The 13,801-nt window shown below is 47.2% G+C and overlaps 1 protein-coding gene and 1 long non-coding RNA gene across 2 annotated transcripts in view; both read left to right on the top strand.

Moving 5' to 3' along the window:
* The window catches only part of LOC135810334 (fibrillin-3-like), a 64,969-nt gene extending 55,487 nt beyond the window's left edge, over positions 1 to 9,482 (top strand). The window contains exon 31 of the mRNA XM_065323822.1: positions 8,842 to 9,482. Coding sequence (XP_065179894.1) covers positions 8,842 to 9,467 — 626 coding nt within the window. The 3' untranslated portion in view covers positions 9,468 to 9,482. The remainder of the gene's footprint in view (positions 1 to 8,841) is intronic.
* Positions 5,853 to 8,067, top strand: LOC135810342 (uncharacterized). The gene is made up of 2 exons (XR_010552317.1): positions 5,853 to 6,402; positions 7,531 to 8,067. It is a non-coding gene; the product is annotated as an uncharacterized LOC135810342 (long non-coding RNA).
* Positions 9,483 to 13,801: the final 4,319 nt, after the last annotated feature.

Raw genomic sequence — 13,801 nt, forward strand, 5'->3', positions numbered from 1 at the left:
AGTCCGTTTTCTGCATTTTCGTAGCATCTGCACTTTCTCACGCGCGCGATCGATCGCAGTGCAGTCAAATTTCAACGCACGAAATTCGGACAAAGTTGGCCTGAAAGCCACTGAAAATATCGATGTTTTGATTCCCAAAACGCATGGGTTGCCGCGAAAGACATGGCCAGCAATCGAGGACATCTGAGAGTTGTAATTTTTGTACTCCGCCGAGGTGTGATTTTTGGCATGCTGGGCCAAGCACAAGGAAGCCATCTGCAAAAAAACTGCAGAAAATGGTTGTTGTTTGATCCTTTGGTGTAATCTTTGTTTCTAGTCGAAGCTAGTTTGCTGTTTGGAGCAGAAACGCTGAAATTGACTATTTTCTGCATGTACTCATACATGTACTCATGTACTCAGGCATGCAGTCTCACTCGTATTTTAGCTCGTTTTCTGGAATGAATGCTGCTCTGCGCCCCTTGGTGAACCTTTCCTGCGCTCGTGGAGCAGCTGAAAATGACCACTGGTATGTCTGGGACATGGTTTGAAAGTGGAGAGTCGACCTTTGTGCCTTGGAAAAGGAGTAGAGAGCGATAAAGGTACGTCTGTGGCGTATTTTTGAGTACTCCTCGTACATTTTTGATCGTGATAGAAATTCTCAGACCAAAGTCAGACCAAAGTCAGCGCGATGATGGCCGTACAGTTTTCTTGTAGATTTTTTAGTTGTTTCATCTCGTATCTATGTCAGTATCATGATGGTGAAGTGGAGAGGGTGATTTTCTTCCTCTAGGCTTCGTTCGGCCGACTTTGCTTCGTCCTCGTTGAAAAGTGATCCTGAAAAAAGGTCGATTCGCAAAATTATGTTGATTTTCAATGTACGTGGTGACATGCGATTGCTGGCTATGAATAGAGAAACCCGCGATGCGCATACGTCATGTTTTCTACACGCGACAATTGTTTGTCCGAGCGCGCGCGCTTCAGGCTTCGCCCTGGCGATATCTATCCTCACGGACACAAAACGTTGTGATGAGTCGATAGCCAAGGTCTTCCTGAAGACGTAGAGTGGTCGTTTGTAACTCTCCTGTGTGTAGAAGTGGAGATACGAATTTATTTGTACTCACATACTCAGTCTGGGCGACTAAAGTCGCCCGTGGCACTGAGAGGGTTAAGTTTGTGATAACCAAGTTCATGTCCGTGGATGACTGTACGTCTTGTATGTACATATCTTGCTGGCAATGTTGAAGATTGTTTTCAGTAACGTTTCACACAGGTTAATCACTCCGCTACCTCTTCGCTCGGAAAGTGGCGAGAGCCAGTGTGCTGTGTATCGTTGGGCGGTTCACAGCTTCGGCGTTCTGAAACTTTTGTCTGCTTTGACGCGTAATGCTTACATAGTATGAGATGTGGTGCGTCTGCCCAGTGTTGACTCCGAGACCCACGGTCGGACGAGCTGCTCGGGCCTCACCACCACTGCCGTTTCTGTGCATTTTTGAGAGTTAGCTTGCATAGGAAAATTAAGGAAAATTGTGGCCTATCCGCGAAAATACTGTGTCTTTTATAGGGCGACTGGTGTACATGGCAGTGGTAATACCCCATGCAAGTTGTCAATAGTCATTGATAGTCACTAAGACAGTAAAACCTGTGACTAACGACCACCCCTTGGTGCCAGCAAAAGCGGTCTTTAGTAGCAGGTGGCCTTCAGATAGAGGTTTGTACCGCGTGACCATATATGGATCCTGGGTATACCCACTTATATGGATCCCATTATATGATATGGGCCACGATCAGCTAAAACATGTCTTTGGGGTTTCGTAAAAAACGTTGAGAAATGACGAAATGAAAAGAAATGTTTTTTTCGAGCGCGTTCACTCTACACGTCGTCTTCGTTCATGATGTGGCGATCACCTTCTCAAATTTTGATCAAACACTTTACTTGTTTGGTGGTCTAGTTCAAGTAGCTGGCGAGCAAAGACTGACAATGTTCGTATCTAGTGACACTAGAGCAGCTCGCAGGGCCAGACTATCACTGTGCATGGCCCAGATTTGGTCAAGTGTCAGCAAGTCCGTGGCGGCGGGTCTGCAGAGCGACGCTGACAATTTGTTGGGATCTCAGTGATGTTGATGTCGACAGCGAAGCTGAATCGTCCCCGTCGTCTCCAGTAGCGAAGAGGCACAAGTTGTGGGCGAGTACATAATCATTACGCGGCGAACCGGCTGCCTTACGACGTTACTTGCCATTCAGCTCGCATGAGTCGTCTGACGCAGTCTCGAAAGCGCAGGCGACGATCGAAAGTGTCACTTCCAGAATCGAAAGAGTATGCCAGTGCAACGCCTCCCAGAGCATCGTGGTGCTTTCCAGGAAGAACTTGGGCCATGCCTTTGAACTGATGTCGTTGACATGCTCAAGTCTGTGTCAACATCTTTAGTTCCGTTGTATTGTGCTCTGCCACAAAAGCCACTAAGTACAGTGTAATAGTTTGTCTCTTCGTGTCAGACTGCGCGAAAACTGTCATTTTCTATTTCAAAGTACATATTTTGAAAGCGGTGTTTCGAGCACTTGTAGACTACTTTTCTGCCCTGTATCACCTTCAAGAGGTCAAGTAAGGTCCCAAGAACTGTTTTCTGGAGGAAAACAAAATTTGAAAAATTTCACTCTAAGAGACATGTTTTAGCTGGTTGTGGCCCATATATATAATATGTCAAAATGCAGCTAATACAATTCCCCAGGACTTGCGTTGTTGTGTATCGGTAGAAAGACTTTTCATGGCTCTTTTTGTTGTGGTCCTTTCGTTTATTTTGGTTTGTTTTGCGTTCTGCTTCGACTTGTTTTGGTTGCATGTATAGTTTGTACATGATCCAAGTAACGGTTACGTCATTGTCATACGTTGTGTTTTGTTGCGCGCATGCTCGTATGCTGCCATAAATGTTAGTCTTTTTCTTCAGTTTTCAGTTTACCTCGTCGTGTCCGGTCTTCTTGTCTGTCCGTCTCGTCTTGTCAAGAAATTATGTAGAACTCTCAGTTCAGTTTCGTTGTTGTGTGTGGCGGGTCGGATGGGCAGGGAGGCTGGGCCCCTGACGCCTGGACAACATGTGCGCGTGCACAAAATTTGGCGATCACGCCAGGATTGTCAGGGAGACGAGGAACTGGAAGGAACTCCGGTGCGAAGGAAAACGCATCGTGAACAAATCACCGAAACGACGTCGTCTGAGCTGAAGGCGCTGAGCGAGGAAACGTCTGCGAGGAGTGGCTGGCTCGTCGGAGCTGAATGCGCTGAGGGCAGATGAAATGGATGAACATCTGCGAGGAGTGGCTGGTCCGTCGGAGTTGAATGCGCTGAGGGCAGGGACGTCCCGCGAGGTGGCTGGTGAAGACGACGACTCGGAGGTTGGTGCGACGGAAGTCGTTGGAGCTGAATGCGCTGAGGGTAGACGAAGTCCGATAAACGTCTGCGATGAGTGGCTGGTTCCTACGACAAGGACGGTGCGAAGGAAAACGCATCGTGAGCAAATAACCCCATGTGAGTGTGACGCGGAGTTTAGAAGGTGCTCCTGCTGTGATTTGTTGACTAGTTTGATTCGATTTGTTTTGAGTGGTTTGGTTTGCTCGATTTGTTTGTTAGTTCGAGTTTGGTAGTTCGGTTTGCTCGATTTGTTTGAGTTTGATTTGTTTGTCCCTGGTCGGATGTTGACTTTCGTTGTAGTTTTGTTGGCGTGTCGATCGTTTATTTGTTTATTTGTTGCCTCTTGTAGTTAGCTTGATTAGTACGCTTGCGGCGTATACTCGTAGGGCACAGTGTTCGCAGTCCTCGTAGAACCCTGAAAAGGTCTTTGGTGGGGAATATGTTGTGTATCGGTAGAAAGACTTTTCATGGCTCTTTTTGTTGTGGTCCTTTCGTTTATTTTGGTTTGTTTTGCGTTCTGCTTTGACTTGTTTTGGTTGCATGTATAGTTTGTACATGATCCAAGTAACGGTTACGTCATTGTCATACGTTGTGTTTTGTTGCGCGCATGCTCGTATGCTGCCATAAATGTTAGTCTTTTTCTTCAGTTTTCAGTTTACCTCGTCGTGTCCGGTCTTCTTGTCTGTCCGTCTCGTCTTGTCAAGAAATTATGTAGAACTCTCAGTTCAGTTTCGTTGTTGTGTGTGGCGGGTCGGATGGGCAGGGAGGCTGGGCCCCTGACGCCTGGACAACATGTGCGCGTGCACAAAATGCGTAATGTCATTCTTATTTCAGGTCAAACAACACTTGGAGAGAAAGATGGAGAGATGGACAGAGAGAGAGAGAGAGAGAGAGAGAGAGAGAGAGAGAGAAGATTAATTTTTTGCAGACTTCAAATTAAGCTGCTACTTCTGAAGCCAGGAGTCAAACGTTCCCTGGGGAAGTTTCGTTTGGCGCTGGGCTTCAAATTTGTTCATGCGATCAATCGAACCGACCGTCCTTGTTGTGACTCCTCAATCGCTTGAACGTGATCCTTCAGCATCAGGACCTTGTGGTGCTGCTTTGTTTCTGGATTCCTTGATGCCAGCGTCGATCCATCTGTATGACTGGGGTGACAGAGCCGCCCAGTCTTCGTTTCTCCTCCGAGTAGTAACATCGATCAGAGAGCGCTTTCGATGCGCTCTCCAAGACGTTTCCTATCATGTTTATTCTTGACAGCGCTTGAAATTTTGACAGGTGTAGTACAGTCCACACCGACTCCACGGTCAAAATTACCTGCGTTCATTTGTTCAGCTGTAGTATCGAAAGATTCCTTTCAGGACCATGGAAAATCAGCAAAATTTCAAGAAGGAGCTTCGAGCAACATTTGATTTCCCACATCGCGGTCGCTAGTTACGGGTCAAAAATCGTCGACAACTTTCACACCAAGGTTCAACTCGAGTTCAACTCGAGTTACAGGACTGCACCCAAAACAGGTCAAACACGCTAGTAAGTTTTACCCTGCAGGCACGGTGACCAGGTGACTGGTGTACGAAGGAGCACGTGACCGCTTGTTCAACCATGTTCGATTGGGAAAAAAGGAGGAACGCTGCATCGCAGCCTTTTCGGACCAAAACCAGTCGACTAAGCGTCCCAAAGACTAAAACATATGGGCCAATCGCGGTCATCCGTGCTTTTATAAGAACGACATGGCGCTTTTAGTGACATTTTGCATACAAATCCACATCTAGTAGGGCGCAGTCACCCAGTTTCGGTGGAAGTGCGCGAGTTCGATTGGGAAAAAAGAAGGAAGGGAGCGTCTCAGCTTCCTCGGACCAAGACCATTCGACTCAGCACCTCGAAGACTACAACTGGTGAACATTTGATTTTAGCCTTAACTTCCCCTTTAACATGTACGGCGCTGAAGTGCCTCTCCCACGGAAAAAATCTGGGCTGAAGAAATTGGCGCTGACGTGTCCTGCGCTTTAAATTTCGCGCTGAAATCATTGCCGCTTTCCAGACACGGCGCTGAAATGGCACCGAGCTGAAATGCCTCGCGCTAAGGCGGTCGCGCTGAAGTGCACCGCGCTAACATGGACGCGCTGTCGCAGGAGGTTACCGGATAAAGGAGGACCGACCGGATAAGCGAGGTCTGACTGTATCAGTCATGACATTTTGTAAGGGAATCCAAGTTTCTGAGAACGTTACCAGTGTGTACGTGTGCGTATGCACATGTATATGTAGGACTCAGTATAGAGTCCATGCACTATATGATGTCCACCACCCTATATGGAGTCCATTGGTCCAAAATCCACTATACAGAGTCCAGGAGTCCACTCAGTTTTGATCAGCTTCATCCTGCTGCGCAATCCCCTATAAGGAGTACACTTTTTCTACAAGTCCCCTATTCACGGTCCAGGAGTCCAGTTTATCCAGTCACGCCGTCCTGTACTGTGTGTTGTGCCCGAAAGAAGAGAACAGACACCTTTTCAGTTTTGCTTGCCTCATGGCAGCGCATTCCTTCCTTTACTTCAGCCATGGCTGCCAGTTCTGCTGTGTAGTTGCTGACAGTAATCTGTCTCGAGGTAACCAAGGAGGATAAGGAGACGTTCAAAATCAAATCTGGAAAGCGTCTTGTGGTTCTCTGAAGACGTTTCAACGATGCGCGGGATGAAAGCAGAAATTGCAGAACGAGAAAAGTTCAGCACAGTTCAAATCTGACGAGTCAGGTACACTGACACTCTCTTTCGTTCGACGCCACAAGGATCCCCCGTCTGGCTGGCCATTGCTGCCAGTAAGGCGTTTGAACGGTTTCATCAGAGCGAGGGATGAAAGCAGAAAGCGGAGAACGAGAAAAGTTCAGCACAGTTCCAATCTGACGAGTCAGATACACTGACACTCTCTTTCGTTCGACGCCACAAGGATACCCTGTTCTACTGGACAAGAGCTGCCTGTACCACCGTGTCAAAAGGCTGTCCAACTACATGGCAGGACGATGACTGAGGTAAGGAAGCTTTTCTCGTTTCGATTGGTCTGCTGTTCTGTCGTTATGCTTGAATTTTTTCCATTTTCAAGGATCGTATCGCGTTTGTTTGATGTTGCTTGAATGAATGCCCTAAAAGTAATCAACCACTTCGTAATAGTCCTCAAGGACTGCAAGGACTTTGCATCAATCGTATACGATCGTATAGCTATCATCAATTATTATTTTATTTCATGAGAAATGTATTTTTATCCCTGTGATAATTATGTGAACTCCACGACACTCTTCCTCTACTAGGCTCTAGTATGATGTCAAAATGCAATGGGATCCACAAACGCAGTGCCAGTGTACTAGTAGTAGTAGGAGGAGGAGGATTTCTTGTATGCCGATGACAAGAAAAAGCCTCTCAAGCTAATACCAAGAGTACATAACCCCCCAGAGTGTGCAACTCCACTATGGGTGCTGTCCCGACAGAATTTCAAGTTGACGTCATTTTGATGATGCAATGCGCACTGTACACGGATTATCAGACGAATCCGGAACCTGTGGTTGACCGAAGCCGATCGGTCCTGTACAAATTATTGCAAAGAAAAACGTGTGATGCGTTGACACCCGTACACATGTTGTAAATCACTGCTGCAAGGAGCATTGCGTCATAAATAATGACGTCAACTTGAAATTCTGTCGGGACAACAGGATATGTGGGAGTTGCACACTCTGGGGGGTTATGTACTCTTGCTAATACATGTACTCGTATTCCATGAAGTAACCGTTTTGATGTCACAAACATGACATTGTGTCAGTGAAACTGCCTCGTGACAACAAATCATTGCATTTCCATCTTGGGGAAGACTGACTGACTGCAACGCTGTACAGATTGTTTAAATCATCTCATTTCAATTTAGTTGCAGTGAAGTGAAACACTGTGTACACTACATGTATGGCGGTGTGTCTGTGCGTCTTGAGTGTGCACAAACGATCTTATTCCTCGTATTACTAATAGATTATTGTCCCCACCGTCACCTGTTCACAGGTCTTTGTGTGGATGGATTTTCATTGAGCATCACATTCGTTGAGAACTTGGTAGTTGTGTGCTCCCATGCATCATTACGGTAATAAGCGTATCCTTGTGCTATCTATTTGTTGCAGGTGTGCTGATCTTCAGAAGCTTGCGGAACTGAGTGCTGCTGAACATTTGCATGGCCATGAGCAATGGTGAAGCTTGCTATTGCACTCTCAGCATGTGCTAGTATTATGCTGACTACTGCACTATGTTACTCTCTTACACTACTACATGTATGTAAACGTGCGTGCATCCGCCCACGTATGCATTCGGTTCGTATAATTATTTGTTATTCCTCTTGACTTTACGTGTAAATGGGTGGACGTTTGCATGGCTGTTGGAGTTGCGTGTGTATTGTGTCTCTACTCTTTTCTTGGTGTTTTCTTGGCGTTGTATAAATTTGTGTGTGTGTGCGTGCGTGTGTGTGCGTGCGTGTGTGTGTGTGCGCGCGCGCACAATAATTTGAAAACAAATAATTAATCCTTGGCTCTCCATTATTCTCTTTCGATTATTGGTTTTTTCTAGGTATTTTCTTGGCGTTGTGTGGGTGTGTGCATGTGTGTGTGTGCGTGCACAATAATTTGGCAACACTACATAATTGAGATATTGTAATTTGCAGCGTCTGCGAAGAGACCACTTGATTTGAGGATGGTGTTTGTAGGGTTTTTCATGTAATGAAATGGCTGCAGCGGCACCTCAATACTTATTTTATATCTTGAGAAGTAAATGATGTAAAGGATTAAAGGGAGAGGCCGTTTTCTGGTTAATATTCACTGCTTACAGCAGATCCTATGTCTAATTTCGAACTCTGGATAGGGGATGCCTAATTGGCTGGACTTTATACAGGGAGTGTTGTCCACATAAAGACTCCTTATAGTTGATTTCAAAGTTTGGACTCCATACATTTGATTTTGGACCAATGGACTCTATATAGGGGTGAAGCCAATTGGCTGGACTCTATACAGGGAGTGATGTCCATCTAAACTTTGAGCTCACAGTTGATTCCAAGTTTGGACTCTGTACAGTGGATTTTGGACCAATGGACTCTATATAGGGGTTGGACATCATATAGGGGCTGGACGCTCTACTGAGTCCAACATATACGTATGCATATGCACATCTGTTCGTGTGCGTATGCGCATGTATTCGCATGCATATGCGCGTGTATTCGTGTGCGCATACACGTGTATTCGTGTGCGTATGCACGTGTATTCGTGTGCGTATGCACGTGTGTTCGAATGCATATGTATTCGTGTGCGTATGCACATGTATTCGCATTCATATACACATGTATTCGCGTGCGTATGCATGTGTATTCGAGTCCGCATGCATGTGTAATCGTGCGTATGTTTGTGCAAGCATCTGTCTGTATTTTTTTCGCATTATCTCCAACGCAGATGTTGACGAATGCAACAGTGAAACGCATGGCTGTGACTTAAGACTAACGTACTGTCAGAACTCACCGGGCAGCTACACGTGTCCGTGTCGCGACGGCTTTACACAGAACCTGGCCACCGGTGCTTGCACAGACCTGGACGAATGTGCCGGGGACTCGAACAGCTGTGGTAGCAACACGCGCTGCGCCAACACCCTCGGCAGCTACGACTGCCCGTGCCTGACCGGCTTCAACGCCACGCGCGCGCTTGCCGCGTCCGAGCCGCCGCAAGCCGCGTCTCCGTCGCCGCGGTTACGTCAATGCTCGGACGTTGACGAGTGTTCTCTAGGCGTTCACGGCTGCGGCGTCAACACGCAGTGCGCTAACACGGATGGCAGCTATGCGTGCGCGTGCACGGCAGGATTTACCGGCAATGCGGTACGGGCGTCCGGCCGAGATTGCTATGATATTGACGATTGTGAGCTGGGCGTGTGCGATGCCGTTTCGACGACGTGCCGTAACTCCGATGGCGCCTTTAGCTGCAGGTGTCGCCATGGATTCGTGCCGTATGCAGAGAACACGACACACTGCAGTGATGTTGACGAATGTCAGCTGATGATACAGAACTGCTCAGGTAATCCATCTTGATGTAAATTATAATATTATTTCGCTGCCTAGCCTGCTTGGAAACTATAGGATGTCTAAAACCCTCTCTGACACTTTTGTTGTGTTCAAATTGGCCATGGAGCATGAGGTGCCGGTGAAATAATAGAAAATGTGTAACTAAAAATATTGATGTTCATTAGGGCTAGCGGTTGGTGCTCAAGCTCACTGCCTTGCCGTGGAATGTCTCAGTACTCCTTGTCGGTCTGGTGCTACCCTGTGCACGTTTGACTGTTCAAAACCGTGTTTGGTTGGTGGACTCTAGCTCATAACTTGTGCCCCACCGTTTTCCTTGGTTCAGTTTAAAATAAAATAAATTATATCAATTTGAAATAAAATAAACGAGAGAGCTTGGAAGCCCAGGGCCCTACGCTATTCTTTTTTGCCTTGATGGCCTAGACAAAAAAAAGCATAGAGATGTTAACCGCAATCAGTAATACAAGCTGGATCGACATTTGTGTACACTGTATTCATGTATTGTAAAACTGTGGAGACAATGTGCAATAAAACGATGAAAATGTGAAGAAATTGTGTAGAGAAAACACAAGTTCTTCACATTTTCATCGTTTTATTGCACACTGTCTCCACAGTTTTACAATACATGAATACAGTGTACACAAATGTCGATCCAGCTTGTATTACTGATTGCGGTTATCAAATTGTTGTCTCCTCGCCGTTTGTTCAAATAGAGATGTTATTTATTCTTATAAATTTCTGCTTAAAAAAAACATAACCTGGGATTCGAACCCGCACTATCGCCCTGCATGCATCCCCCGATACACTTCGCATACATACTAATAGATGATATGCCAAATAACGTGCAACTAGACTTGAGAGGGCACCGCACACAAGTTGCATACACATTCTACTACAATGTGAGAGCACGGTAGGCCCTGAGCTCTACAGGAATACCAGTCACAGGTAACCGTACAACTTTGAACTTTGTATGCAACTACTCTGCAATGCCCTCTCAAGTCTAGTTGCACGTTATTTGGCATATCATCTATTCTTCCAAGTTGCTTCACGTTATGATCTTGCATTTGAAAGTCCTATTTGAATATGCATTGTGGCCAGCCGTCTTGGATGGTACGGTACGGGACAGATACGGGACAGGTACGGTCGAGGGTAATACGGCACCGTTTACCGCCTTGATGACCTACGCACCAGCCAACTATCGCCCAGTCTCTCTCTTATCCGTTCTATCCAAGGTCATGGAGGCTATTGTCAACAGTCAAATCACCAACTACTTGGAGAGACACTCTGCACTTCCTGACACCCAGTATGGTTTCCGTCCGAACCGGGGCACTGCTGATGTCCTCACGGCGCTGCACAATGAATGGGTCCGCACAGTTGCTGCTGGGGGCCATGCCCAGGTGATAGCAGTGGATATCGCCGGTGCATTTGACCGTGTGTCACATGCAGGGGTGATCCACAAGGCAGCACAAATCGGCCTTGGAGGGAAATTATTGCAGTGGCTCACGAATTACCTCTCGAATCGCCAGCTCAAAGTGGTTATACACGGACAAGCATCAACACCGCTTGCAATCACAGCTGGTATGCCACAAGGTAGCATACTTGGCCCCACGCTCTTCCTCCTTTACGTCTGTGACATCGACCAGTGCCTAACACCAGGCACTAAGCTGAGCACGTACGCCGATGATACTACACTGTACCATCTCGTGCTACCAACTGACGACCCTGCAAACCCCGGACACAGGCTCCAGGGGCCCCTCGACCGCCTCTACCTGTGGGGAGAATCGTGGCGCATCCGCTTCAAGCCACAGAAATCGCAGCAACTGGTGATCAGCACGAGATCAGAAACCCCAGCGCTGGACCCTGTAACGTTTGGAGGTACCCCAGTTGCAAAGACTGAGACCCTTAAACTCCTGGGAGTCTCATTTGATGCCAAGCTGTCATTCCGCAACCACCTCCACAATGTCGCAGTCCGTGCAAGCCAACGACTGGGCTTTCTCCGACGAGCTGCCCACGTCCTGCCTCGGGGCGGCCGCCTGGCAATGTACAAAGGTTTCGTACGCCCAGTCCTGGAGTATGCCCCATTGGTCTGGATGGGCGCCTGCCAGACCCATCTCGATCACCTAGATCGAGTCCAGAGGAGGGCTCTGGACATCATCGGCCCAATCACCCTTCTGGACTCCCTCAGTCTACGCCGCTCGGTTGCTGGCCTCACATACCTGTACAAGCTACGCTCCACTGATGGCCCAGCGCAACTCACCGCAATGTTTCCACCTCCGGAACCGCCACGGCCTCACCCCAAGACTAGACGGCAGCTCGACGCCAGCCGCCACCCTGCCTACCGGAAGCTTGACCTCCCACACAGTGCCCCTAACTACATCCGCCGGTCATTTCCCTTCTGCCTCGTGGAAGTGTGGAACAGCCTCCCAGCAGAGATGCTCGCCAACCTCCAGGTTAAGAAAATGCAGGCGTTCAAAGTGAATGTTCACAGGCACTTGCGCCACAAGCACTGGCTTTGGGCAACGGACAACAACTAGCGCCACCGATAATTCTCTCTCTCTCTCTCTTTCTCTCTCTCTCTCTCTCCCTCCCTCCCTCCCTCCCTCCCTCCCTCCCTCCCTCCCTCGCTCCCTCCCTCCCTCGCTCCCTCCCTCCCTCCCTCCCTCCCTCCCTCCCTCTCTCTCTCTCTCTCTCTCTCTCTCTCTCTCTCTCACTCTCACTCTCTCTCTCTCTCTCTCTCTCTCTCTCTCTCTCTCTCTCTCTCTCTCTCTCTCTCTCTCTCTCTCTCTCTCTCTCTCTCTCTCTCTCTCTCTCTGTCAGGGACCTACGTAAGCTGAAGCATGATCAACCTATATTATTTGCATTTGTGTAATTTCTGATATTCTCTTTCTCATTTCTGTTGCATTCTCAGATGCTCCCATAAGTCTATCATTCATAGTATGCCCCCTTGGCCCGCACAGTCCATGTCGATTCCGAGACCGAAATGGTCGGAGGAGTGCACTGCGCCTGGCCAGCACAGCTCTTGTAGCACCTACTACTCCTTTGTTGTCTTTGTCTCTTTTATTACCCCTATTACTTTGTAGGGATGTGCACATAGTATATATAAAAAAAATAAAAAAGGCAAAACAAACATAAGGATGTTATACATTTTTCAATTCTCCTATTTTTTTTCAGGCATAACCTGGGATTCGAACCCGCATCGCACTATCGCCCTACATGCATTCCCCCATACACTTTCCGGTTACTCTCATTGGTTAGCATTACCATACGGTCTGAAAACTTGTTCTTCTATTGGTCAGTTTAAAGATCTACTATCGCAACTGAACTAGACGCAATAATTATTATCGAAGAACATTCTCGAATACCTGGGTGATGCACGAATTTTGATTGTGCTCACTTCCGTTAATCGTTTTTCTTTGTAATTTTCCATTCATTTTTTTTGCTTTAATTAATATTTGCTTTGTTTTCCTAGCTTACTATTGCCGTGGCTGGCTCAATGCCCTTGTCTCAGGGGATTCTGTCCCTGCATTAGCTATGCTTGTCACATGCTATGAGATTGTGTCTAATAATAATAATAATAACTTCGCATTCATACTCATTCTTCCAAGTTGCTTCACGTTATGATCTTGCGTTTGAAAGCCCTATTTGAATATTTTGGCCAGCTGTATCTGGCCAGCTGTGTTTGATGGTACGGTACGGTACGGGACAGATACGGGATAGCGCCAGGCGTGACACAAACACACACACAAACATACAAACGCCAAATTAAAGCTGTGTGGACCCTGGCTAGCGCCAGACGTTACTGAAGTAACGTCTTCTGCATAGCTACGGGAATTAAGGCTGAATACAGGGTAAGCAACAGCATTTAGCCCTGTACAGATTCTTCCCAACATCAACCACTCCGTAACTGCGCTCTCCAGTCAATCTCGACGCGACGTTGCCACAGCAAACCTCCAGCAAAGCAACACGTCTGTAATTCCTAATACGCAATTCAGTACTAACGGATGGGTCGCTTTGCTGGTGAAGTGCTGTGGCAAAGTGTTGAGGTCGGCCAGAGAGCGCAGATATGTCATCGTGGATGATGAAAAAATCTATTGAGGATGTCACAGTTCTCAATCCGCGGACGGAATTGTTTCGTCCTTTGCGGACTTATCAGCGCGGCACAGATGAAATGAGGCCGAACCAGATAGCAATGAAATATAAAGTTTTCCAATGCCAGATTTAAACCAGGCCCGAATGTACCTTGGCAGAGTGCTCAATCTGACAAGTCAGTGAGCTCTGCGTACTGCAAACAGCAAAGGCACTACCCCACATGAGAGTGCTCATATTAAGGATGTTTCTAACAA

The sequence above is a fragment of the Sycon ciliatum genome, chromosome 2 (assembly GCF_964019385.1).
Source record: "Sycon ciliatum chromosome 2, ocSycCili1.1, whole genome shotgun sequence".
Taxonomy (NCBI): Eukaryota; Metazoa; Porifera; class Calcarea; order Leucosolenida; family Sycettidae; genus Sycon; species Sycon ciliatum.